Below are 25,526 nucleotides of genomic sequence, written 5' to 3' on the forward strand. Positions count from 1 at the left end.
GTTCTTATTGGAGCGACTTGATCCAGGTGTATTTTCAATTGGAGAACTTGAATCGGGCAGATCCTCCATACAAGTCTGTTGCTGCTCTTAACTGTATAATACTTGGTTGTGCAAAAATATGGGACTTAGACCGAGCATATCAGACTTTTGAAGCAATCAGCAACACTTTTGGGTTGACTGCGGATATCCATTCATATAATGCTTTAATGAGTGCATTTGGGAAGCTGAAAAAGGTTAAAAAACACGCATTATTTCAATTGTAACTTTTTATTTAGTTCTTATATGCACACTTTGAGATCAAATTTATATTAAATCTGAAAATTCATGTTGCGTTGTTTCAGACCTTTGAAGCTTCAAGGGTGTTTGACCATCTGACAAGTCTAGGTGTAAAACCAAATGAGATTACATACTCCTTGCTTGTGGATGCACATCTTGTCAATCGTGACCCAAAGGCTGCTTTAGCAGTAATAGATGAGATGGTACTCTCTCTCTCTCTCCTGCATGTGTATGTTGTTTATATATAGGGAAGGGGGACCGTCCAAAGGTACAAACCGATCAAACCAATTATAAAAATCATATTTAAATGCATTTTTTGGCAAATCCGGCCACACAAATATGATCTTCATGATAAAAAAACCTAAGAACTAACTCTTATTGCGAACTTTTTTTATGCATAGATTGGATTTTATGATCTAGAAAGTTAAAAAATTTAAAACTGATGATTTTTAGCACATTATAAAATCCTACACACATGGAATAAATTTACTATAAGAGCTGTTAGGTTTTTGACTGTGGAGATCACAACCGTACTGCCATATTTGCATAAAAACGTTTTTAAAATCGATTTTTGAAAGTGGTTTGATTCAAGGTTATAAGTATTGTATCGTTACCCGTATCGGTTGGGCCCAAAGTAACACCATATCTTATCGTAAACGTATCCTAAATTTTTAATGAATTTTTGTTTTAAAAATCAAGAAAAATTAGCAAAATTTTTAAAAAATCATAACACATGAAACAATGATGAATTGCACAAAATACAATCATAAAATCACATTTATGTCTATATGAACTATACAAGACATCATCAAACATCAACTAATATAGAATCATAGGTAATATTGCATGCATATCTCACAAAAACAATGTCACAAGACTCATACATTCATATTACATGAACTTAAACAAAATAACCAAGTTTATGAAATACGATTTAAAAAAAAAACTATGAATCATACCGCATCGTATGATAGAGAAGGTGCATCGTACGATACACCTGATATAGGAATGATAAACACTCGTAGCAAGATACGGGTGTGTATCGTATCATTTTCCCCCAAAGTAACGATACATATCATACGATACGGTACAATACTTACAACACTGATTTGTATCTTCCTTTAGTTGGACGATTTCCCCTTCCATATATGCACACATTGTGCATAGCAGTTTTCTTGACATTTTTGATTGCCAAGCAGATCAATGCTGGGTTTACACCCTCCAAAGAGACCCTGAAAAAGATCAGAAGACGAAGCATCCGAGAATTAGATGATGAAAGTGATCAACAGGTGCAATCCTTGTGTCAAAAGTTCAAATACCGCTTAGGTGGTGAAGCTCGCCGAGAAATTCTCTTCTCACTGGATTATGGCACTGAATACCCCTAGGAGGTAATTCCATACCCTAGCTTGTGTTGTGTTCAACTATAGTTCTCTATCATGCTCAAAATCCTGAATTTGATAATGACAAATTTGGCTTTTTTGCATATTAAAATGGTGAAAATAAGTCTCCCCAAAATCCATTCACATAATAATTGTTGATGTTTTCTTCGTTCATGGGATGAAACTGGCATGATTTTGTTTTCTATACGTTTCATGAATTGTGAGTTTGGAAAAATCCAAAAAGCCTTCATAAGTAATTTTTGTTTTGCCTACTGTGAAAGGGAGTGTTTTATATTCTTCTTATCACTTCGTTGGTTTTGTTTCCAGTTCATTGCTTTAACGCTTTGATGGTGGACTCTTCTGTCGTGGGGGAATTTCGGAAGATTTGAAGCTTGGTTTCTTGAGAGATTTCACCACCACTCTGTAAATTATCTGACCGTACTTTTAGATCTTCAAAAGGAAGCAATTCGAGGTTAGCCCTCTTTCCTGCCCTATTTTTCCCTCCTCTTCCTTTTTTTTTCCCAATATTTGAGATCTAAAAGGTTGTGAACATAATGTTGCATAAACATCTTAACCCCTAGATCATTGACTGGGTTTTGTTTCTCTGTTCTTTTGTTCCAAAGGAACTATTAATAATCAATCTGTGTGTGTGTGTGTGTGTGTGTGTGTGTTATTTAATGCCTGAATTGCCAAGTTCCTGCCATCCAACATATATCCCATTAAAGTCATCACTAGTTTAAATATGGTTCCCCAAATCATCGCGCGTTTAGATTTTGTTAATCTACTTGAGACCCATCAGGTCACTTCAGGCATGATATGGCAGTCCAACTGCTTAGATTTTGGTTGGTTTGGATTGATCGGTTTTGTGATGTACTAATTCTTCAAGAGTTATGCTGAACCCATCAAAGTCTTGGAATCCATCTTAGCTAATCCCGTTTGAGTCGAGTTAAATTTTAGTGGGCCCAATCTCGGCAAAGTAAAAAGATCAAAACTTGTAAGTAAATGAATATATAACGGATGCAGCCTACATTTTTAAAATAGATTGGGGATATGTCCGTTCCGTTAGTATATAAAAATTCTGGGTGTGAGGTCGTTTTATAAAAATGATATTTCATAGTGACATAAATGCCCTTGCGGACAACAATATTCAATCTTCTCTTGCAATATGCGTGGGGAAGAAATTAATTTCCAATTGAATTTTGGTTTTAATGAATAATAAAAAGAAAATATGCGAAATTATTTAAACACTTTTCACGGGATTTGTGTTATATGCATAAATATCACGGTAAACCTGCGGCATGTTCATTTCAAGGAAATGTTGTGATATTTTGAACATTTAAATCGGGTCAAAGAATATTGTGATGTTTTTTAAGATATTAGGATACCTGACACGGCCTACAAGTCATAATGGACCCATATGGGATAATTTTTGCTTAACATCCAGTTTTGTTAAACAGCGATGGATGTGGTTCTCTTTCTTGAATGGCCATTGTGGAACCAAATACCTTGGTAGCATTTGAACTACGGCTGTCAATGGGTCGGGTTTGGTTCGGACCCAGGTTGGATCAGATTTTTGGGTATGGTAATGAGTCTGGACCTGGGTCTATTAGGGTCTACTATAAGAGAATCCGTACTGGACCCCATAATAAATACATGAACCAAACCCAGGCCATACCCGATAAAATAATAATTTTTTTTTATCATTTTTACATTGAAAAATTGCAGGTCTTAATAGGAACTCGGGTTATACCTGGGTCTGGTATAAAATTTCACAAGCTATACCCTGGTCCAAGTATTAATCGGACCCAGGTCTTATTCGGGTTTTCTTATTTATCACCATACCCGGACCCTAATCCTATATGGTTTGGTCTTGCTGGGGTCCGGGTAAACCTGGCCCGTTAGACACCCTTAATTTGATTGCATGGATTTGACCTGGTGCCGTGCTCCATATTCTTGTTTTGTTTATTTATTGATTGATTGGAAAGCTGGGGATGTCTCAAACCCGAGACCCCTCAGTTAAGTTAATGTAACATTTTTTTCAATGAAGGACGGGAAAACTACCTTCAGGATAAGAGACCTTGTTGTGCTGGCTCAGCCTGCCATACTTGGTTACGGTCAGTGTCCTGACAGTGTAAACCCGTGGCGCACACCTTGTCCCAAGAAGTCACCAAGATTTGTCTGAGCAAGGGCTTTATCCCTTGCCCTCATTAATGCAAGGGGATGATGCTCATGGGAATGGAACCCTGACCACCCACCAAGTGGCCAAGACCCCCACCACTGCACCAAACCCCTTGAGGCTAAAATAATGTAACCTTGCTTTCCGGCTCTCCCGTTCGGCCCTGCCACAAATCCTGTTGCCTGAGAGATGCACGTATTTCTAAACAGAAGGGAGATCATGACATGCAGTTTTAATGCATAGAAGTGATTTTCCAAATGGATTTTGGTTTGCTTAAATGTTACTTAAAATAATATGTAATTAAAGCAAACTGCACAATCAAAGGTGCATACCAGGTCCAGTTCAGGCCATGACTTTTTTTTTTTGAAACGCAAGCTGGGTAGGCAGACCCCTACCAGTTATACAACTATATCATTGGGTTTTGAACCTGCAACGTCCCAACACAAGGTGGCGTGCACTAGCTTCTCCTACCAGACAAGCAGATCCTCCGTTGGTCAGTTCAGGCTATGACTTGACCTGGCATAAGCAGGTCCAAAAAGCCGAGTCCAAGTTCAGATAGCAGGAACCAGACCCAGTACTACAATCTCTAAGTTTCTAATATTTTCTATTCAAAAGTCTTGAATCTTAATCCAGTCTTGCTTCAAACATGAACAATTTATGGGTCTAAGCTGCTTAGCCAATTGGATTTACCCAGGCTTTAACAATGTTGGATTGGTATTGGCTCAGGTCGAGCAAGATCCGACCTGTTGACAGACCTACATATGCAAAAGGCAAGCCCCCAAACCAGACCAGGTCCGGTCCATGTTTTAAAAAGACAAAAAAAAACGCTTATTTTTTTAAATTAAGAGTAACAAGGTCACTCTTTTAAGTTACATGCCTATCGACAGCCCAAAAATTACCTACAAAATGATAGTTCGAATATATGCCACAACTTACGAGAGCGTGTGCACGTAAGTGAAACACCATACCACTGAAACACAAAAATCATCTCCAACAGTTCTCAAGATGACAAGGAATTCTCTGCATATCAAGTCCTATAGAAACTATGTCGGAATATATAATGAGTGGATGTTTGATCATAAACTGCTCATCCAATCGAACAAGTTCTGGGAACTGATGATAAATGTTCAGAATACAGAGTTCCATGTTGCACCCACCGATTCAACAATTGGAAAAATATGTGCAACAAGAGAAAAGAGCCCAATGGCGCAGTATTTTATTGGCATCCATATGCTCTCTTTGATGCATGACTAATTATTTTTGTAATAAAGTGAATTCTAAACTTAAATCCTAATATTAGCAAAAACTTGTGCCGCAAAGAGATGAAATCCTTAGTTCATACTCTTAGGTGGTGTTTGGATGCAACCGCTTATCCAGATGAACAGGAGAAGGGGGATCTTCTAATATAGATGATAATGTGATTTCCCAGCTTATCTCGATTATCTGGGTAAGTGGGTGCACCCAAACATCCCCTTATGGTGATTACTGCTACAAATTGGAGAAAAAAATGGTTGCTAACGACATCCTTTGAGATTCAGGCATTATGAAATCATAGGCGACAAATCAAGAGGGGAAAGAAAATGGAAACTGAAAATGGTATTTCATAATTTTCAGGAACAGTGCACCTTGCATGTAAGCAAAAATTACAAGATGCAAAAGTTCATTCAAAGATGAGCTCTCTGCTTATCTCAATTATACAATAACCAGAGGGAACTGTGCTACTCACTAAAGATCACACTTATTTCTACAAGATGCCACTAATTGCAGTAAAAACCATGCAAAAATATCTAAACAACAGATAAAACCTCTATTTTTTGAGAGCCCAGACTGGTTGTTGATAGGCACACAAAAAATGGGAGCTGGTGACATGACTTATGATGCAGCAGCAACAGCGGCAGTGGCAGCCTTCTATTATTGGCAAGTTAACTAGCATAAGAAACTGGAAGTATTTACCAATAAAGTGTCAAAATAATATAATCTGTACCCTTTTCTGTTCTTCCATATTTGCCTTTATCAGGTAGTATATGGTAACACCAGCTATGGCTATGACTGTACCAATGCCTCGTCTGGGTTGAGATCTTATTGCCTGAATGGTTCGATGACAAAATCCCTCACGTCCATAACTAAAAGTAGTATGAAACAGAAAAGGAAGATAGAATTCCCACATGAAGACATCCAGATGATGAACTATTTTGACTGGAATTTTCATAGAAATAGCTTTTCAACAATATGTTCATCAATCTGAAAAAACAGACATGGGCTTACCGAACACGGTGATAGAAAACCCTATAACGAAGACTCGCTTCAACACATTTCCGACTGCATGGGTAAGAGGTGCGACTCGTTCCAAAGTGTTCGTGCTTAGCTGCAGTGGTTCATGACTCTCATGTTAGATCATGAATGAAAATAAACATGCATCTGTACCTTGAGGCTTACAAAAATACATTATTGCACTCTTTATTGTTAAAATTTAAATGTTGTATCTGTTGTTTATTTATTCTCATTTACATATGAAGAGATTTCTAAAATATGACTAGATTAGTGCAACTCACATGGACCCTTAGGGAAAATCCAAAACCTACATATCATAATCAGTCTTAAAATAAAGGGAATCAGAAAAGTAGAGCTTCTGTAAAGTAGTTGCTCACCTGATTGTAAAGGTGATAGAACATTCCAATCCAGAATAGGTCAGAGAGGAATTTAAAAAGTCCAACCTTTGCAATGGCATCATTGAAACCATGTTGCATCAACTTGGGCCCCTCAATCTATACATGAAAGATAAAATGCATGTCTGAATCAATATAGAAAAGGACACGCTAGAAATCAAGAGTAGATGGTCCAACTTACACTTATTGCAGGTGGAAGGCAAAATAAGAGGACAATTATTGAAATGTAAGCATACACGTTAGTAATGTCAAGTAGAAATGGATGTTGGGAGTTCCTTATGGGCAGCCTGCACACAAACAGAAAAAATACACGGCAGAAACTGTATCTGTGTAAAAACAGAAAAACAAGGGTACCTGATGCCGCCATTGTATAACTGCTGTAGGTGGAGGTCGACTGGAGCAGGGGAAAACCAGACTGGTGGTGGCTGGAGCAGAGGATGCGGTTTCTCCTCAGCCGGACTGAGGCCCTTCACAAGCGCAGGCTGCTGGATGCAGTGGGTGAGCAGGACCGATTCCCGCGACCGGATGAAAATACTCCGAATGAAGAGGTAAAACTCTAAACCCTCTCTCGTATTTTCCTGTATGTGAAAACTATTTTTCACTCTGTATTTGCCGTGATAAGAGGGGTCGCTCATGATACCCCTTTATAGGCACAGAGTGAGAACAGTTTGTGCAACCGTTCCCTCTTGATTCTGTGCGGGTTTAACGAAAGCGATCAATCCAGATGTGGGGAGGAATCCACAGCGTGGATAACCACAATGTAAATCGTGGTGATTGATCCAACATTCTTCCACTTGATTTGACGATAAACTCTTTAACCAGAAAACCTTACGGGAATAACTTGATGAATAGAATGACCTTTTTATTCTATTATATAGGTACTTAGTTGAATCTTTAATCCTTATGAGATTAACAACAAAAATAATGAGAATCATGAACCGAAAGTGATCACTTTATTTATATGCATATGTTAAAAAGAGTTTAACAAGTCCATCCTCATTACATGTTCGGAATATAATCTCGGTGCTAGCCCTTTAGTAAGAGGATCAATGATCATCTCTTTGATACCAATATTAACAATATGCACTAAATGATTCTTCGTCCTTTCTATAACAACAAAATACTTCAATTTCATATGTTTACATGACATAGTACTTTTGTTGTTGTTCGAAAATGACACCACAACTTCATTATCATAGTAGACCTTTAGTGGCTTTCCAATAGAATCAACCACCTTTAACTGTAATATGAAGTTCTTTAACCATATAGCCTGCGAGGTAGTCTCGTATAATGCTATGAATTCTGCCTCTATGGTGTGGGCAGCAGTGGTTGTCTGTTTCCCACTCCTCCAAGAGATCGCGCCCCCAGCAAGTAAGAAGACGTACCCAGTAGTAGACTTTCTACTATCAAGGCATCCTCCTAAGTTTGCATCTGAGTAGCCAATGACCTCGAGGTAATCAACTTTATGATACATCAACATATAGTCTTTTGTCCCTTGCAAGTACCGAAAGACTTTCTTGGCAGCCTTTCAATGGGACATACCTGGGTTAGATTGAAATCTGCCAAGCACCCCTATTGTAAAAGAAATATCTGGTCGAGAACATGTCTGCGCGTACTGCAAGCTGCCAACAATTGATGCATATAGATAAACACTCATGCTTTGTCAATATCATCCTGTGGACAATCCTTTAGGCTTAGCTTGTCACCTTTTGATATGGGTGTTGAACTAGGAGAACAATTCCTCATCCCATATTGCTTTAACACCTTATCTATATAGAATCTCTGAGAGAGGCCTAGAAAACCTTTTGCTCTGTCTCGACGGATTTCAATGCCAAGAACATAAGCAACCTCACCCATATCTTTCATATCAAAATCTGATGCAAGAAATTGTTTTGTCTCTGAAAGCAACTTTATATCGTTGGTTGCAAGTAAAATGTCATCCACATACAACATTAATATAATGAACTTACTCCCACTTTCCTTAAGGTATATACATTGATCAAAAATATTTTCTGTAAACTCGAAAGTCATAATGACTTGAGAAAATTTAATATACCACTGTCGGGAGGCCTGTTTAAGTCTATATATTGATTTGTTGAGCTTACAAACCAGACAATCATTTTCAGAGAAACCAAGAGGTTGATCCATATATACCTCTTTATTGAGATCCCCGTTGAGAAACGTTGTTTTCACATCCATCTGGTATAGCTCCAAGTCATAATGAGCTACAAGGGCCAAAATTATCCTCATCGACTTTTTAGTTGAAACAAAAGAAAATGTCTCATTGTAGTCAATGCCCTCCATCTGGGTGAATTTTTTAGCAACCAATCTTGCTTTATGTCTCTCTATATTACCTTTGGAGTCCTTCTTAGTCTTAAAGACCCATTTACATCCTATGGGATTTACTCTCTTAGGTAACTTGACAAGATCCCACACTTGATTTTTAGTCATAGAGTCTAACTCTTCTTTCATGACTTTTATTCAGTGTGTAGATTGTTTTCTTTTTACAACTTTCATAAAAGTCAATGGGTCATTATCCACATCTATGAAATCATTAGGCTCCTGAAGGTACACCACATAATCAGGATGTATCACTACAACAAAGCAGTAGATTAGCGACGACCACATTCTGTCGCTAATCCGTCGCTACCCATGTTAGCGACGGATTAGCGACAACGAGGCAACGGTATGCTTACGTCGCGAATATTTCGACGCTAACTGGCGACAGAATTATTCTGTCGCCAGGTCCGTCGCTAATTGCGACGAACTAACGAGCGCTATATTCCGTCGCCAATCCGCCGGTACTAAACGACGACCACGGCTTGGCGACGGATTTACTTTCGTCGCTATGCCGTCGCTAGATTAATATGAATAGCGACGGATGGTTCCGTCGCTAATCCGTCGCAAACACGAAAGAAAATTAAAAAAAATTATTTGAAAATTAAATACCGAGAACTGTACAATTTATATTTCCTGTACAATTTATATTTCCTGTAAATAAAAAACAAACCACACAAAAAATTTCATATAACAAGAATCTACAACAATTAATTGTTCCACCTTAAAATTAACAAGTTTAATTATTTACAATTCAACAATTACAATTAGGAAACATAAAAAAATAGAACTTCTTCAACACAGTTCTCTAATCATTGCCAAGATTTTGTGCGTCTTCTTGTTCATTGTCTTTATCTGTCCCTTCAGCTCCACTACGCTGATTATCGCTAGCAACCTACACAAGAAAAGAACAATCAGTATTGATAAACAAAATATAATGAAATAAATTACACGCTATATGTGATTCTATCATGTGCTCATGTGTGATCTAAGGCAATAAAAAAACTCTATATGTGATTCTATCATGCTCATATGTGCTCTAAGGCAGACAAAAAGTTATATATATATGTGATTCTATCATGCTCATATGTGTGCTAAGGCAGTCAAAAAATTGAATATGTGATTATAGCATGTTCATATGTGTTCTAAGGCATCTAGAAAAACTCTATATGTGATTCTACCATGCTCAGATGTGCTTTAAGGCAGGCAAAAAACTATATATGTGATTCGATCATGCTCGTATGTGTGCTAAAGCAGTCAAAAAATTGAATATGTGATTATAGCATGCTCATATGTGCTCTAAGGCAGGCAAAGCAAAAAAATTTATATGTGATTCTATCATAAATGATATATGTTCTAAGGCAGTAAAAAAACTCTATATGTGATTTGTACATGCTCATATGTGTTTTAAGGTAGTCAAAAAACTGAATATGTGATTATAACATGCTCATATGTGTTCTTAGGCAGTCAAAAAACTGAATATGTGATTATAGCATGCTCATATGTGCTCTAAGGCAGGCAAAAAAACTTTATATGTGATTATAGCATGCTCATATGTGCTTTAAGGCAATAAAAAAACTCTATATGTTATTATAGCATGCTCATATGTGCTCTAAGGCAATAAAAAAACTATATATGTTATTATAGCATGCTCATATGTGCTCTAAGGCAATAAAAAAACTCTATATGTGATTCTATCATGCTCAAATGTGTGCTAAGGCAGTAAAAAAACTGAATATGTGATTATAACATGCTCATATGTGTTCTTAGGCAGTCAAAAAACGGAATATGTGATTATAGCATGCTCATATGTGTTCTAATGCAGTCAAAAAAACTTTATATGTGATTCTATCATGCTTATATGTGTTCTTAGGCAGTCAAAAAACTGAATATGTGATTATAACATGCTCATATGTGCTCTAAGGCAGGCAAAAAAAATTATATGTGATTATAGCATACTCATATGTGGTCTAAGGCAATAAAAAAACTCTATATGTTATTATAGCATGCTCATATGTGCTCTAAGGCAGGCAAAAAACTCTATATGTGATTCTATCATGCTCATATGTGCTCTAAGGCAGGCAAAAAGTTATATATGTGATTCGATTATGCTCATATGTATTCTAAGGCGGGCAAAAAAACTTTATATGTGATTATAGCATGCTCATATGTGCGCTAAGGCAATAAAAAAACTCTATATGTTATTATAGCATGCTCATATGTGCTCTAAGGCAGGCAAAAAACTCTATATGTGATTCTATCATGCTCATATGTGTTGTAAGGCAGGCAAAAAGTTATATATGTGATTCGATTATGCTCATATGTGTTCTAAGGCAGGCAAAAAAACTTTATATGTGATTATAGCATGCTCATATGTGCTCTAAGGCAATAAAAAGACTCTATATGTTATTATAGCATGCTCATATGTGTGCTAAGGCAGTCAAAAAACTGAATATGTGATTATAATATGCTCATATGTGTTCTTAGGCAGTCAAAAAACTGAATATGTGATTATAGCATACTCATATGTGTTCTAATGCAGTCAAAAAAACTTTATATGTGATTCTATCATGCTAATATGTGTTCTTAGGCAGGCAAAAAAAATTTATATGTGATTATAGCATGCTCATATGTGCTCTAAGGCAATAAAAAAACTCTATATGTTATTATAGCATGCTCATATGTGCTCTAAGGCAGTCAAAAAACTGAATATGTGATTATAACATGCTCATATGTGTTCTTAGGCAGGCAAAAAGTTATATATGTGATTCGATTATGCTCATATGTGTTCTAAGGCAGACAAAAAACTGAATATGTGATTATACCTGAGAGGGACCTGGAATCAAAGATCCCCTTTCCAGAACAATGGCCTTGATCTCATTTCGGAGAAAGGGGGCGACAGTGTATTGGAAGTAGTTATTCAGTGATTCATTAATGATCTGGCGTACATCATCACCGAAAAGAATGGTCGGCTGCTTGGAGCTTATGTCGGCGCAAGAAGTCGGTGAGCCGTAACTGGAAGAACCAATAACTGGTGAAGTGTTCATATTACTCCCAAACCCGAACACACAACCTTTTTTGGGTTCATCTGCTGCAGTCACCCATGATGTAGGATCAAATGATGGATGCTGAGTAGCGTCATCGCCATATCGCTCTACCATTTGTTGCTCATATGCCTCCTACAAAATAATGTTTAAAGTATTAATTAATAATTAATGATAACATTATGATAACTTGCATATATATTGTAATGATTATTAATAGAATTAATACATACCGTTGTCGTTCTCGCCTTCTCTGATACGAAGACTCCCGTGGTCTTCCGTTTATGTGTTTCAACAAACACATCCTTATATGATACACTGCCTCATTTTTCTGCTTCCTGCGAAGTTAAATAACAAAAGATTTAGTACACAAGTTTGCAACAATACTTATAAAATTAATATTATATATTAATGAGTTACCATTTTCTTCAGGTGGCTCCCAAATGTCCTAGATTCACCTCTGTGTAGATGGGCTGCGGGCATCTTCGATCGATTTTGTGCAGCCTTCGCAGAGCGATTTCTAAATGCATCTCCCACCCACTTATCGCACATTTCATCCCAGTAATCTCTCCTGATAGTAATAGGACTATGGCTCTTCCACAGTAATAGATCATCTACTACGCCAGATGCTTTTTTTGCTGCAGTCTTCATAGTGTGCAGCATGTCTGCAAATCGATTGGCAGCCACCTTCTGCCACACTTTCCTTGCATCATTTTCTTTCACCGTAGTTGCGAAGCGATTCGAAACCTACAAATATTTTCAGAAAGTTAGTAGACATTGCTTAAATAAATTAAATATGAAACACATTAACTATGAGGAACAACTGTATACCATGAATGAGGACCGCAATCTGTCTAACACCTCCTTTGGGTACTCTTTCCATTGAGCAACTGGTCCTGGTAGATGTTAAAGAAGTGAATTCCTAATCTCCCGTAATACTTCTTGTGGCTCAAACCTCGTGCTGCTCATGAATTGTTACACAGTAAATATCAATATAAAATATTTAAAAGATATGCAATAATTGAAAACAAAATACTTACGGTCGATTATCGATATACACTATTCGAATGAGTCTTCTTGTGCCAGCCTGAGAAGACCCTGTTTTCTGTGTTGGCTGTTGACTTGTGTGATCAACTGATGTAGGTGGGTCGTGTACAGGCGCAACATCATCTGTAAAAAAATACATTAGAAATTCTCAGAATGCGCATTTGAACTAATCAAGCATCCAATTAGTTATATGATATACCTATCACAGGAGCCCGTGAAGATGAAGGCTGAGCCTGACTACTACTGGATGAGCGACCACTATAACCTCCACGAACCATATTCTAACAAATAACATATGTCATACAATACATTCAAATAATTCACATCAAGTATTACAATGCATTCACGTCATTCACATCAAGCATTGCAATGCATTCAAATCATTTGCATCAAGTATTACAATGCATTCAAATAATTCAAATCATTCACATCAAGTATTGCAATAATTCAAATCATTCGTTGCATAAATTATAATACATTCAAATAATTGAAATCATTCACATCAAGTATTACAATGCATTCGAATCATTCGTATCAAGTATTACAATACATTCAAATAAAATTTTTAATCATTCACACCAAGTATTGCAATACAACTCACATCAAGTATTGCAATGCATTTAAATAGAGGTTTGTAGTATAAGATTTTGCTCACTAGCTTGAGAATTCTTCATCGTCACTAGTTTGACTTTCTTCTTCTTCTTCTTCATTGTTTGTCCATCCACTTGGTACATCACTTGGATCACATTCCTTTATGAATGTTTCATCGACCAATGGAGATATGACATGCATATCATGCACAACATCGTGACCATAAGCGAAGTCATAGACATCATCTGATTGATAGTAATCGCTGTCTTCAGCTAACTCATCTTCCTGTAACTGATCATACTCGGGGTATAGTTTGGATTTCACCTTGCAAACTGCCCACCATTCATTTCTATCTGACTTTTTTATACTCGGATATGAAGTATAATAAACTTGTTGAGCTTGCGAGGCTAATATGAATGGTTCATATGTTCCAAACCTGGATTTATGATTCACCTCCACAATGCTTGAAGCTTTGTCGAGTCTTGTTGCAGTTGGATCAAACCAAATGACACTTGAATATCGTAACCCTGTTATTCATGCCTAAGTAAGTCAACTCCATTATTTCCTCTATAACACCGTAGTAATCATGTTCATTTTCACCGTAGCTGCTACCCTTGACACACACGCCACTATTTATCATTGATTTGTTTATACCATAGTCTTTTGTATGGAATCGATAACCATTTACGATATACCCGTTGTAGCATTGCACAACTTTGAAGAACTGCAGACAAGATAGTGTGACTCTCACAACCATTCCAAAGTGGCTCATCGGCATCTCTAAGTAAATCATAAAATCTACTAGCTGCATCGTTTGGTGATTCTTCATCTATGACAGTTCTTACATCACTAGAACTCATAGCAGAACCCAGTTCTATTCCTGCGGCATCAAATATCAAATTCGTATATGGATTATCGTGCACCACATTCACACGTGTATCAAAATCGTTTCTAAATTCTTCTCCATGAAACGTCCAGTTCTGATAATCACTTACAAAACCCTTCCTGTATAGGTGATGTCTAACGCCATGAGGTTCTACAAATCGATTATTCTTACAAATCTTGCAGGGACACCTAATCCGACCTGTGGGATCTACTGTACTGACACTTGCCGTTGCAAATTCAATAAAACTGTCAACACCATCCATATATTCATGCGATAACTCATTGTCCACTATCCTACGGTACATCCATTCACGGTTTGCAGTCATTTTGTCGTATGATGTTACGAATAGTATCCTAACCAGTTAAAAAAGAACCATCAGAATGCTATGATGAAGAAAATATCAAATTTATCATGCAATATATGATGTCATACAATCACAAGAATTATGATGCATGCATTGATAACTTAATATTTTCATGTGCAAACTATTCATGACACGATACATTCATTTGAAGCATGCTTTCAGTATACAATTTCACATGGAAGACATAATCAAATTGAAAGTAACTACATGTAAGCATGGATACAATCACATCAAACATTGCAATACATCGAAATAATTCATATCAAACAAATGTCAAACATGTACCTGCAGCAAACACACTTTAATATCCCACTAACTACTACCATGCCTAGCATGGACTCCGTACTCCAAAAATAAGAACACTTCCATATTCATACATTAAAATCATGCTCAGCATGATCTCCGAACTCCAACAAAGCAGTCCTAGATATCAACAACTAAGTGAGTGTGTGAACAATAAAGTGTTACATTCAATAAATTAAATAACATGTGATGCGCTTGCATCACTTACTCACCACGGGTATTTACCCGATTTGCATTGTTTTTGTCACTTACTTATCACGGGTGGTGGGGCACAAGCGAATTCCGTTGAGAAATATGCACAAAAAAAATGATGTTTTAAAATGAAGTCACCATGAAAAAAAACCCTTTCAAACTTAGGACAATAGGATCCTGCCAACTCATCTTTGGGCGAATATGGATCCACGAATATCATATTTGTAGGCTCAGGAGGCTGCGGATGGAGAGGTGTGAGGGTTGAACTCGAGCGCGACGAAGGAGAGGGTGTAATGGGAAAGGGTTTTTCCTTGCCGGGGTCGACCCCCTGACGGGGTCGAGCGCCTGCCGGGGTCGACCCCCTGACAGGGTCGAGCGCCTGCCGGGGTCGACCCTCTACCGGGGTCGACCCCCTGCCGGACATGACAAGGGGTTGACCCCCTGTCGGGGTTGACCCCCGACCAGACATGGCAGGGGGTCGATCCCCGGCCGGACACGACAAGGGGTTGACCCCCTGCCGGACACGGTAGGGGGTCGACCCCCTACTAGGGTCGACCCCCTGCCGGACATGACAAGGGGTCGACCCCCTGCCGGACATGACAAGGGGTCGACCCCCTGCCGGACATGACAAGGGGTTGACCCCCGGGGTCGACCCCCTGCCGGACATGACAAGGGGTTGATCCCCTGCCGGGGTTGACCCCCGTCCGGACATGGCAAAGGGTCGACCCCCTACCGGGGTCGACCGCCTGGCGGAGTCGACCCCCTGCCGAAAAACGCAGGGGTCGACCCCCAATCCATTTAACGGTGGGGCCCAGAAATACCTGCAATTGCTCCGGGCGGCGGCGGCGGAAGGTTGACAGAGATCGACTTCCGACGAACGGTGGTGGCCGGCAGAGAGGTTGACAGGATGGATAGGGTGGCCGAAGGAAGAGGGCGACAGGAGGGAGAGGGCGGCGGGCGGGAGCAGCGAAAGAAGAAAGGAAGAAGAAGGCTGGGATTAGGGGTAATGCGACATTTCACGACGGCTTAGCGACAGATTAATTCCGTCGCTAAGCCATCGTAATTCAAAAAACGAAAAAGGGGACAGAAAATATTTCGTTGCCTAGGTCGTCGCTATTTTGCGACAGAATTTTAGCCATCGCAATTTCGTCGCGAACTGCCGTATTTATTGCGACAAAATATTCACTCACACAATCTGTCGCTAAGTAGCGACGGATTTTGTGAGGGAATATAATCTGTCGCTAGTTTCGTAAAATTCTCCAATTATAGTGACGAATTCATTTCTCTCGTTAATCCGTCGCTAAGTAGCGACGATATAACACCGTCGCTAAATTCCGTCGCTAATCAACTATTTTTTTGTAGTGTATGACAGATCTCATAATTCTTGTGGATCTCCAAATAGGTCATTCTTCAGGCTCAGATTGAATCTGATCATCCTGTTTGTGCTGTTTCGCATTGTCCACAATAGGTTCACTTTGGATTTGTGCATCAACAACCGAATGGTCAACCACATTATCATTATGAATAATAATGTGGTATCTTTTAGTATTTTTCCTAACAGGTTACAAAACTAGATCCTGTACTTCCTCAAAACCAAGGTTTTGAAGTGCACTTAATGCTACTGAACCATCTTCAAGGAATTTTGTCTTATCTGTTTCAACAATCTGTGGTGAATGAGATGAGCAATAAAACATGTACCATTTTGATCTTTCTGGATAACCAATGAAATATCTACTGGTTGTTTTTTGATCAAAGGCTTTAATGTGAGGGTTATACAACTTAGCCTCTGCAGGACATCCCCATATGTGCATATAAGATAAAGATGGTTTCCTACCTGTCCACAACTCATAAGGAGTTTTAGGCACAAATTTTGTAGGTATCTTAATTAAAATATGCACAGCTGTCCTTAAGTTTTCACCCCACAACTTAATAGAAAGTGTTGAATAATTTAACATAGCTCTGACCATTTTTTTAAGCGTTTGATTTCTCCTTTCAGCTACACCATTCTGATAGGCACTACCAGACATGATATATTGAGGCACAATGCCTTCCTCTTTGAGAAATCACACTAATGGACCTTTCCTTTGCCCTATCTCAGTAAACCTACCATACTATTCACCACCTCTGTCAGACCTGACTATTTTAATAACTTTATCAGTTTGTTTATCTATTTCTTTCTTAAATTACTTAAATATCTGAAAAATATCAGATTTTTCAAAGATCAAGTAGATATACATATACCGAGAATAATCATCAATAAAGGTGAAAAAATATTTTTTGCCTGTGTAACAGGGAGAAAAATGTCCACATACATCTGTGTGAACTATCAATAATATCTCACTACTGCGTTTGACACCCTCTTTATATATGTTTGTATGCTTAGCCTTTATGCAATCAACACATGGGTCATTGTCGGTAAAATCTAGAGATTTCAAGATCCCTTCATTTATGAGTATCTTTATTCTCTTTTCAGAGATATGACCAAACCTTCGATGCCAAAGCATGTAAGATATATCATTTATCAAGCTACGTTTATTTCCAACCAATGCGTATTCAGAAGTCAAGAACTTCTGAGTTTGGATCTTCACGTTCAATCTATACAAACCATCATAAACTAATGCAAAACCAATTTCAATTGAATTTCTATAAATGAATAATTTAGATTTTTCAAACTACAAACAATATCCAAATTTATCCAATCTTGAAATTGAAATTAAGTTTCTACTATATGATGAAATATAAAAGACATCACGAAGATCGAAAACTACGCCTGTATCTAGAGTAATTCTGCAGGTTCCAACATCTTTCACATGTGAACACATCTTGTTTCTCGAATAGATGATCTTCTCATGCATTGTTGGTTCCCTTCTACTTAGGAACAACTGTAGACAGTTAGAAATATAAACAGTAGCACCAGAATCAATCCACCAGCTATTTTCAGGAATTTATAATAAATTACATTCATGAGAAATAATTGACAAATTACCTGTCTTTTCCAACCACTTTTTGTACTTTATGCAATCTATCTTTTCATGTCCCTTCTTTTTGCAAAAGAAGCACTTTATGGGATCAGAGTCAGATTGTTTGCCTTGGAATGTCTTATCCCCTGTTGGCTTCTTCCTAGCATTTCTCTTAAATGCATTATTCCTTGGTCCTACTTTGGATACATGAGAAGCCATATGTGCACTCTGCACCTTCTCACCTTTCAACCTCTCTTCTTCTTCAACACACTTGAACATAAGTTCATTAAATGTCCATTCATCATTATGTGTGTTGTAAGAGATTTTGAAAGGATCATACTCCAAGGGTAAGGACGCTAGAATTAAATACACTAGGAAAGAATCAGAGATGGTGACCTTCATGTCATTTAGCTGAGATGCTATGTTCCTCATTTTCAAAATGTGCTGACGAATGTCTTCTTCTATAGTATATTTCATAGATATGAGTTTAGACATCAGGGTACTGGCTTTGGCCTTGTTTGAACTCACAAATTGTGCTTCAATAACATTTAAAAACTCTCTAACTGTTCTGCATTGTGGTATGGCACTACTTATATTCTTAACCACCTTAGATTGCAAAAGCAACAAGCTAAGTCTATTTGAGCGCTCCCACTTCTCAAAGGTAGTCTTTTGATCAATAGTACTTTGATTAGTTAGAGCAGCAGGTTCTTCTATCCTTAGGGCCAGATTCAGATCTATATACCCTAATATAAAAAGTACAGTCTTTTTCCAATCACTAAAATTTGATCCATCTAGAAAATGTATACAACTAGAGCCATCTAAAATCACATGATTAGAAATTGCACGATAAAAGACATGTATCAATAAGCATTCGTACGAGACTAAAACTTTAATGAAAAAATCAAAAGAATAAATGCCCTTAATATGCTTATTTCCAGGGGAGTGAAGTGGGTCATCAGAGTCCTACTTTGGTAAGAGCTCTGACACACGAAACCACTTCGCCTACCGACCATATTCGGTAAAACTAAGGTTCTTGTAAAGTTAGACCATCGATACATGGTACCTTTGGATAAACATGTGTGATGTAATTATCTTATTTTACCCTACTTAAAGTCCAAACACGATAAAACTACTTTTGGGTCGTTTATCGTTTCATGAATCTAAGTACAATGTTAATATCAACTTAAATTGTATGATAGTATTGAAATTCTTTGATGACATACGTGTATTTAGTCACTTTGGTGACATGAATACACTAAGTCATCTAACTATCCTTAATGCCAATATTAAACAATCATTTACGCATGCATAATTTCAAATAAATGTATGAACAATAACAAAAATAGGCTTAAATGTCAATATTAAGGGCATTTATTCTTTTGATTTTTTCATTAAAGTTTTAGTTAATATCAGCTTAAATTGTATGATATTGTTGAAATTCTTTGATGACATACGTGTATTCAGTCACTTTGGTGACATGAATACACTAAGTCATCTAACTATCCTTAATGCCAATATTAAACAATCATTTACGCATGCATAATTTCAAATAAATGCATGAACACTAACAAAAATAGGCTTAAATGGGTAAAACTCTAGGTCCTCAAGCAGGAACTAGTCTGAAAGTACTTTGTATCGGTCTGAAACAACCCCGAACCAGTTATCCAAGAGTCCAAACCGGTTCTGAACCTTATGAACCAATGTCAAGTATGAACAAAGGTTCATAAAAACCCTATAACTGTATGCCAAAATCCTTGTATTTTCTTATATTTATGAAAATAGGGGTTTAGCATCTCAGAACTGGTGAGAAACTGGAACCGGTCAAAAAATGGCTCCGAACCAGTCCTGGGAGGGGCCGAATCAGTCCCTGATCCAGTTTAGGCCAAATAGTGCATGGACCCTACTGGATCCAGGTCAGAATCAGTTCAAACTGGATCTGGGTCAGACCCAACTTTAACTGGATCCGGGTCAGACCCGACTTGAACAAGATTCGGGTCTGACTCGACAAATAATCAGATTTGGGTTCAACCCAGTTTTAACTTGATCTGGGTTGGACCCGGTATATAATCAGATCTGGGTCTGACCCGATTTTAACTTGATCCGGGTCAGACCCGGTATATAATCAGATTCGGACCTGACCCAGTTTTAACTTGATCTGGGTCAGACCTGGTATATAATCAGATCCGAGTCTGACCGAGTTTTAGCTTGATCTGGGTCAGACCTGGTATATAACCGGATCTGGGTCTGACCCGGTTTTAACTTGATCCAGGTGGAATCCGGGTCCATCCGATTAAAAATGAAACTGTAAAACAGAAAACCTGAGGGTTTTCTGTTTTCTGCAAAAGGGGGTTAGGGTTAACCCAAATCGCCGCCGACGACCCATGTCGCTTGCCAGAGACCAATGTCACCACACCTGCTGGCGACCTTCACGGAGCCCAAACCGGCGCTGCACCTCTCCTCGCCCGATGGTAGAGGAAACAGGGAAAAAAGTTTTTTTTTAAACCCTTGTACGTTGCCGAACAGATGCCGACCATTGGATCGTCGACAGTCCGCGGCTTCCACCTGCGATGGCTGATGCTCCTGCAGCTCAATGACCACAGGTAAAAACCCAAAACCCTTTTTTTTGTTGTCTTCCTACGGTGACAGTCGCCGGTGCCGACGACCAGCTGCAGCATCGCCCCACGGCGACCTATATTGATGGACAACCAGAACACACTCCGTGCAACAGATGCAGGGTGTGGGCCCATAACCCATTGTTGGGAGTTCCTTATGGGCAGCCTGCGCACAAACAAAAAAAAATACACAATAGAAATTGTATCTGTGTAAAAACAGAAAAACAAGGGGGCTGGAGTACCTGATGCCGCCATTGTATAACTATTGTAGGTGGAGGTCGACTGGAGCAGGGGAAAATTAGACTGGTGGTGGCTGGAGCAGAGGATGCGGTTTCTCCTCAGCCGGATTTCGGCCCTCCACAAGCGCATGCTGTCGGATGCAGTCAGTGAGCAGGACCGATTCCCACGACCGATTCCCACGACCGAATGGAAATACTTTGAATGGAGAGATAAGACTCTAAACCCTCTCTCGTATTTCCCTGTATGTGAAAACTATTTTTAACTTTGTATCTGCCGTGATAAGGGGGTCGCTCATGATACCCTTTTATAGGCATAGAGTGGAAACAGTTTGTGCAACCGTCCCCCCTTGATTCTGTGCGGGTTTAATGGAAGCGATCAATCCAAATGTGGGGATGAATCCACATTGTGGATAACCACCACGTAAATCATGGTGATTAATCCAACAATGAAAGAAAATTATGTATTGCAAGTATACACTACAACATGCAAGGTTAAAGGCAATTTGATATTTAAATATCTCCAATAGTTATTTAAAAGCTCACTAGAACCCAAGCTGCAGCGTGCCAATGGAGAACTGCCGACTTTCATGCACTGGGAGTTCTAGCCAACATATGAAGACAACGATCCTCATTTTCAATTTCACACAATCTGTGCAGCTTATGTCAATTCATGAGTTGCAAGGGCTCAACTAGAGCAATAGAGTAGGAAAACTTGGGGCTAGTCTCCCATGGACTAAAGTTACTTGGGCACAAGTGAAGAGAAATGGTGCCAAGGTGCACTAAAGGGAGACCCTACTGGACCAACCAGCCTTATCCAAGTTCCAAGCAAACCCTATCCAAAGACTATGACATTGAGAGAATGATACCATAGCTTTCTTTGAGTAGATACTTCTGTATGTAAAGACAATATTTGAGACCATTGCACTGATGAAACCAGTCCAATTAAAAGAAAGTTCTGTCAGTGAGGCCATTGATACACCTGGATGGCATGGTTGCAAAACCTAAAAATAAGAAACTTGAATCATTACTCAAGACTCAATTATTCAAATAATTAGTTAGTCAACATAATATGAAATTAAAGGTTAAAGATCAAGACTTACCGCAGGGACTAAGGATAACCAAAGAGCAAATGGGATCAGCTGACCCAAAACAAACTGAGAAGCGACAACGTTAAAGAAAGGTTCCAGAGCTGCAGATGCACACCATCATGGAACTTCATTCAACAATATATTATAGTATGAAGCTCCATTGAATTTTTAGGAACCTATAAGGCAGTGGAAATGCAAAATAATGTTTTTTACAGCAAGAAATTTGGAAGACTTGCTAATATTCTTCTATAGATTGAATAGGCAATTGATTAGTTTCAAGTGCAATCACCTTAAGTCACCTTGAAAAAAAGTTTCATTAAAGCAGGTTTCTTTGCGAATACACAAATTAAGAATGAAAACAATTTCATGAGGAAGAAGAAGTCTAGAACAATTTGCAACAAACTACTTCAGAGGCCATACCTTTGATAGTATGTGTGAAAGAAACAACAACTGCAACAAAAGAGACATTGGTCATCACATGTCCAAGTGCGTGACAGAAAGCAACTGGAGTGAGAAGCATCCATAGTTCCTTATCAATTGGCTGAATGCATGAGCATGTGCAAAAATCACTTAGAATTAAAAGATTGGAACACATAATAACAACTAAATCAGAATCAGCTCAGCCAAACTGCAACTCAGTGAAGAGATGGAAAGCGAACAATAGAAGAAACTCACAACACGTTTTTGCAGTCCAACACTCACACACAAAGCAGTAAGCCACTCCATCCAGAAGATGTATAACAGAGACAAAGCTGCAAAAGAAATATCAAGTTCAAAAACTTGGCCAAACATGGTTTCCCATTTCAATGCTAAAGAAAACATATGAACAACATATGGGATGCCTTATCTGAATTGATGCACAGGCATAAAAAACAAATTGATGACTATGGCAATCCAATAACTTCCAAAATAGGAGTGTAATGCCCTAAAAAGTTCACAAACATAACAGATCATGAAAAACTCACTATGGACATGAGAAATAATTACAAACCTTCTTGTTCAGTATATTGAAAATGACATTCAAAAGGTACCTGCAAGAAAGATAAAAAACTTGTCGGGCGATCAATAATTGAAATGTATCAAAAAGCTCAACTAGATCTATCCAACTTCAGAAGATAATTCACACAAAATGCTGAAATATCAAAACTAAGACACCCACCCCTCCCCCGGAAGAAGAACATATACAGTCATGCACATGCACAGGACACACGCACACATATGTAAGCATATCAATGATTGTGTTCCATGAAATAGAGCACATGTTAAGTGATGTTATGAAAAACAAACTCACAACAATAGACAATCAATACAAATTTGTGAAATCTCTTTGCAGCTGAGATGACTCCCCATGGCACACTAAGGATCCCAAAGACCAGTATCTAGTAGCCAGCTACCTGGTTTACTTAGCACAAAGTGTCATGCAACTCATAATCATAAATTTGGCCGAGCCATTGGACAAACATGCAAAGAGACTATAGAAGTGAATTTACAAGGCCTTAAAGTTTTCATAAATCAAATTTTGATCTCTCTAAAAACACTTTTAAACATGAGAATTACATCATCTAAAGCATGTTTTCTACTAAGTAAATTATATAGAATACATTTGTAAATTCAAATTAAGCAGGTATCTATGCATGTCATTCTAAGTTGTTTAGGACGGTTTAGGAGATAAAACTGTTTAAAATCATAGACACAAATATCGGTCTTAACTATATTCTGGCATGGTAGATTCTTACGATAATATAGGTTTAGTTGATAAATCTTGAAAAAATCTCAGGAACATCTTAGCACTTAATTTATAAAAATATATATATAAAATAGCAGAAATAAGTAAGAAAATAACATGTTTAAATAGTAAAATATACATATAACAAAAAAACAAGTAAAAAATATAAAAGAAAGAAGAAAAAACATATTTAAGATATAGAAAGGAAATAAAAAAGAAAAAGTAACTGATTTTCATGATATGATTGCAATAATATCGTTATAAAATTATCTTTGAAAATATTGTCATATTTTTCCTTTTAAATAATTTTACCAAAAAAATGCTATATATAGCAGATATTTCAATAGATCTGTGGTATTTGTCACTATGTTTAGAACCTATATGCTACTCATATATATATATATATATATATATATATATATATATATATATATATCCCGACACATGTTTTACAAATCAGATCCCATAGATGCAATCTCTATAGTTCATTTAGTGGAAATCATATGCTAGATTAGAGAATTTTATATTTGAACACATTTATAAAATAATTTAAAAATCAACGGTTCATATTGCACCTAATTTTGTAATAAAAATTTTGAGGCTTTCTCAATGAAATGGTTTCAATCCAAAGCATGTTTTATAGTAAATAAACAATGATAAACACATCTGTGGATTGAGATTAAGTTGAAACCATCCGTAACATTGAAAACTAGAATCATTCGCACCGCACGAATGTCTGCACCTACACATTGCCAATCATACATACATACATACCTACATATTTATTTATTTAGGTTCTTTTGTATTCTATCATAAATTGGATTTTACACTGTCCTCACACAGCCACTGTATAATTGAGATGTGGAGTAAACATAAATAACTATCCATCAACTTATAAGCATAAAATTATTTTTTTCAATCATAATTCATCTTTATTAAAGTTAAAGTCTAGCAAATCATTCAAGAATTCTTTCCCGTACTAGCCATTCTGATTCAACTATATGATCACTGTAAACAAAGAAACTTATACAATACAATTGACAATCGAAAGAGACTAACAAACCAATTTCGCAAATCACCTTATCAGGATTTTCTCAGCTAGCGAAAAACTCATGAAAAATTAAAAAAATCTGCTTTCAAAATTATAGAAACCAATATAGAATATTAAAATTATAGAAAACATATAAAAGAAATATACAAAAAAGATTAAAATTTTAAAAAATTGAACTTTATTGCATGTCTCATGTTATATCATGATATCTTCAAAGTAGGCGAAATATTTGCTAAGCAGAACGGAACCATTAGAGAATATATACAACATAATAATCTCACCAATCAGTACCTAAAGCAATCTTGAGAAAATTTTCATGAAAGAACTCAAAGATTCAATGAACAATTCTCCAACACCACCAAACTCACCCCATGAAGAAAAATCTGCCGGTGACCAACGCCAGCTGATCGAGAAACCCTTCTGAACGTTCCAAAATCCTTAAAAGAAATCAACAAAACGAAAAAAACCAACCAAGAAAAATCCTCGACAATCAAACCAAAAGAATCAAAAGCAGAGGAGAGAAAGACACCGACCCTTCGATGAAGTGTGGTTGACCTAGTACAGATGTTGGCAGGATGGTATGAGACAT

General features: G+C 37.5%; 1 protein-coding gene and 1 pseudogene across 1 annotated transcript in view; one reads left to right on the forward strand and one right to left on the reverse strand.

Annotated features, from left to right (window-relative positions):
* Window positions 1–2,295, forward strand: part of LOC149837740 (pentatricopeptide repeat-containing protein At1g26460, mitochondrial-like) — a 40,662-nt gene extending 38,367 nt beyond the window's left edge. Inside the window, exons 4-7 of the mRNA XM_090007482.1 lie at window positions 27–233; window positions 342–479; window positions 1,476–1,664; window positions 1,983–2,295. Coding sequence (XP_089863608.1) covers window positions 27–233; window positions 342–479; window positions 1,476–1,661 — 531 coding nt within the window. The 3' untranslated portion in view covers window positions 1,662–1,664; window positions 1,983–2,295. The remainder of the gene's footprint in view (window positions 1–26; window positions 234–341; window positions 480–1,475; window positions 1,665–1,982) is intronic.
* A 3,408-nt stretch (window positions 2,296–5,703) lies between these two features.
* Window positions 5,704–25,526, reverse strand: LOC149837741 (triose phosphate/phosphate translocator, chloroplastic-like; annotated as a pseudogene).

Source organism: Nuphar pumila, chromosome 5 (genome assembly GCF_984573655.1).
Source record: "Nuphar pumila chromosome 5, dmNupPumi1.hap1.1, whole genome shotgun sequence".
NCBI lineage: Eukaryota > Viridiplantae > Streptophyta > Magnoliopsida > Nymphaeales > Nymphaeaceae > Nuphar > Nuphar pumila.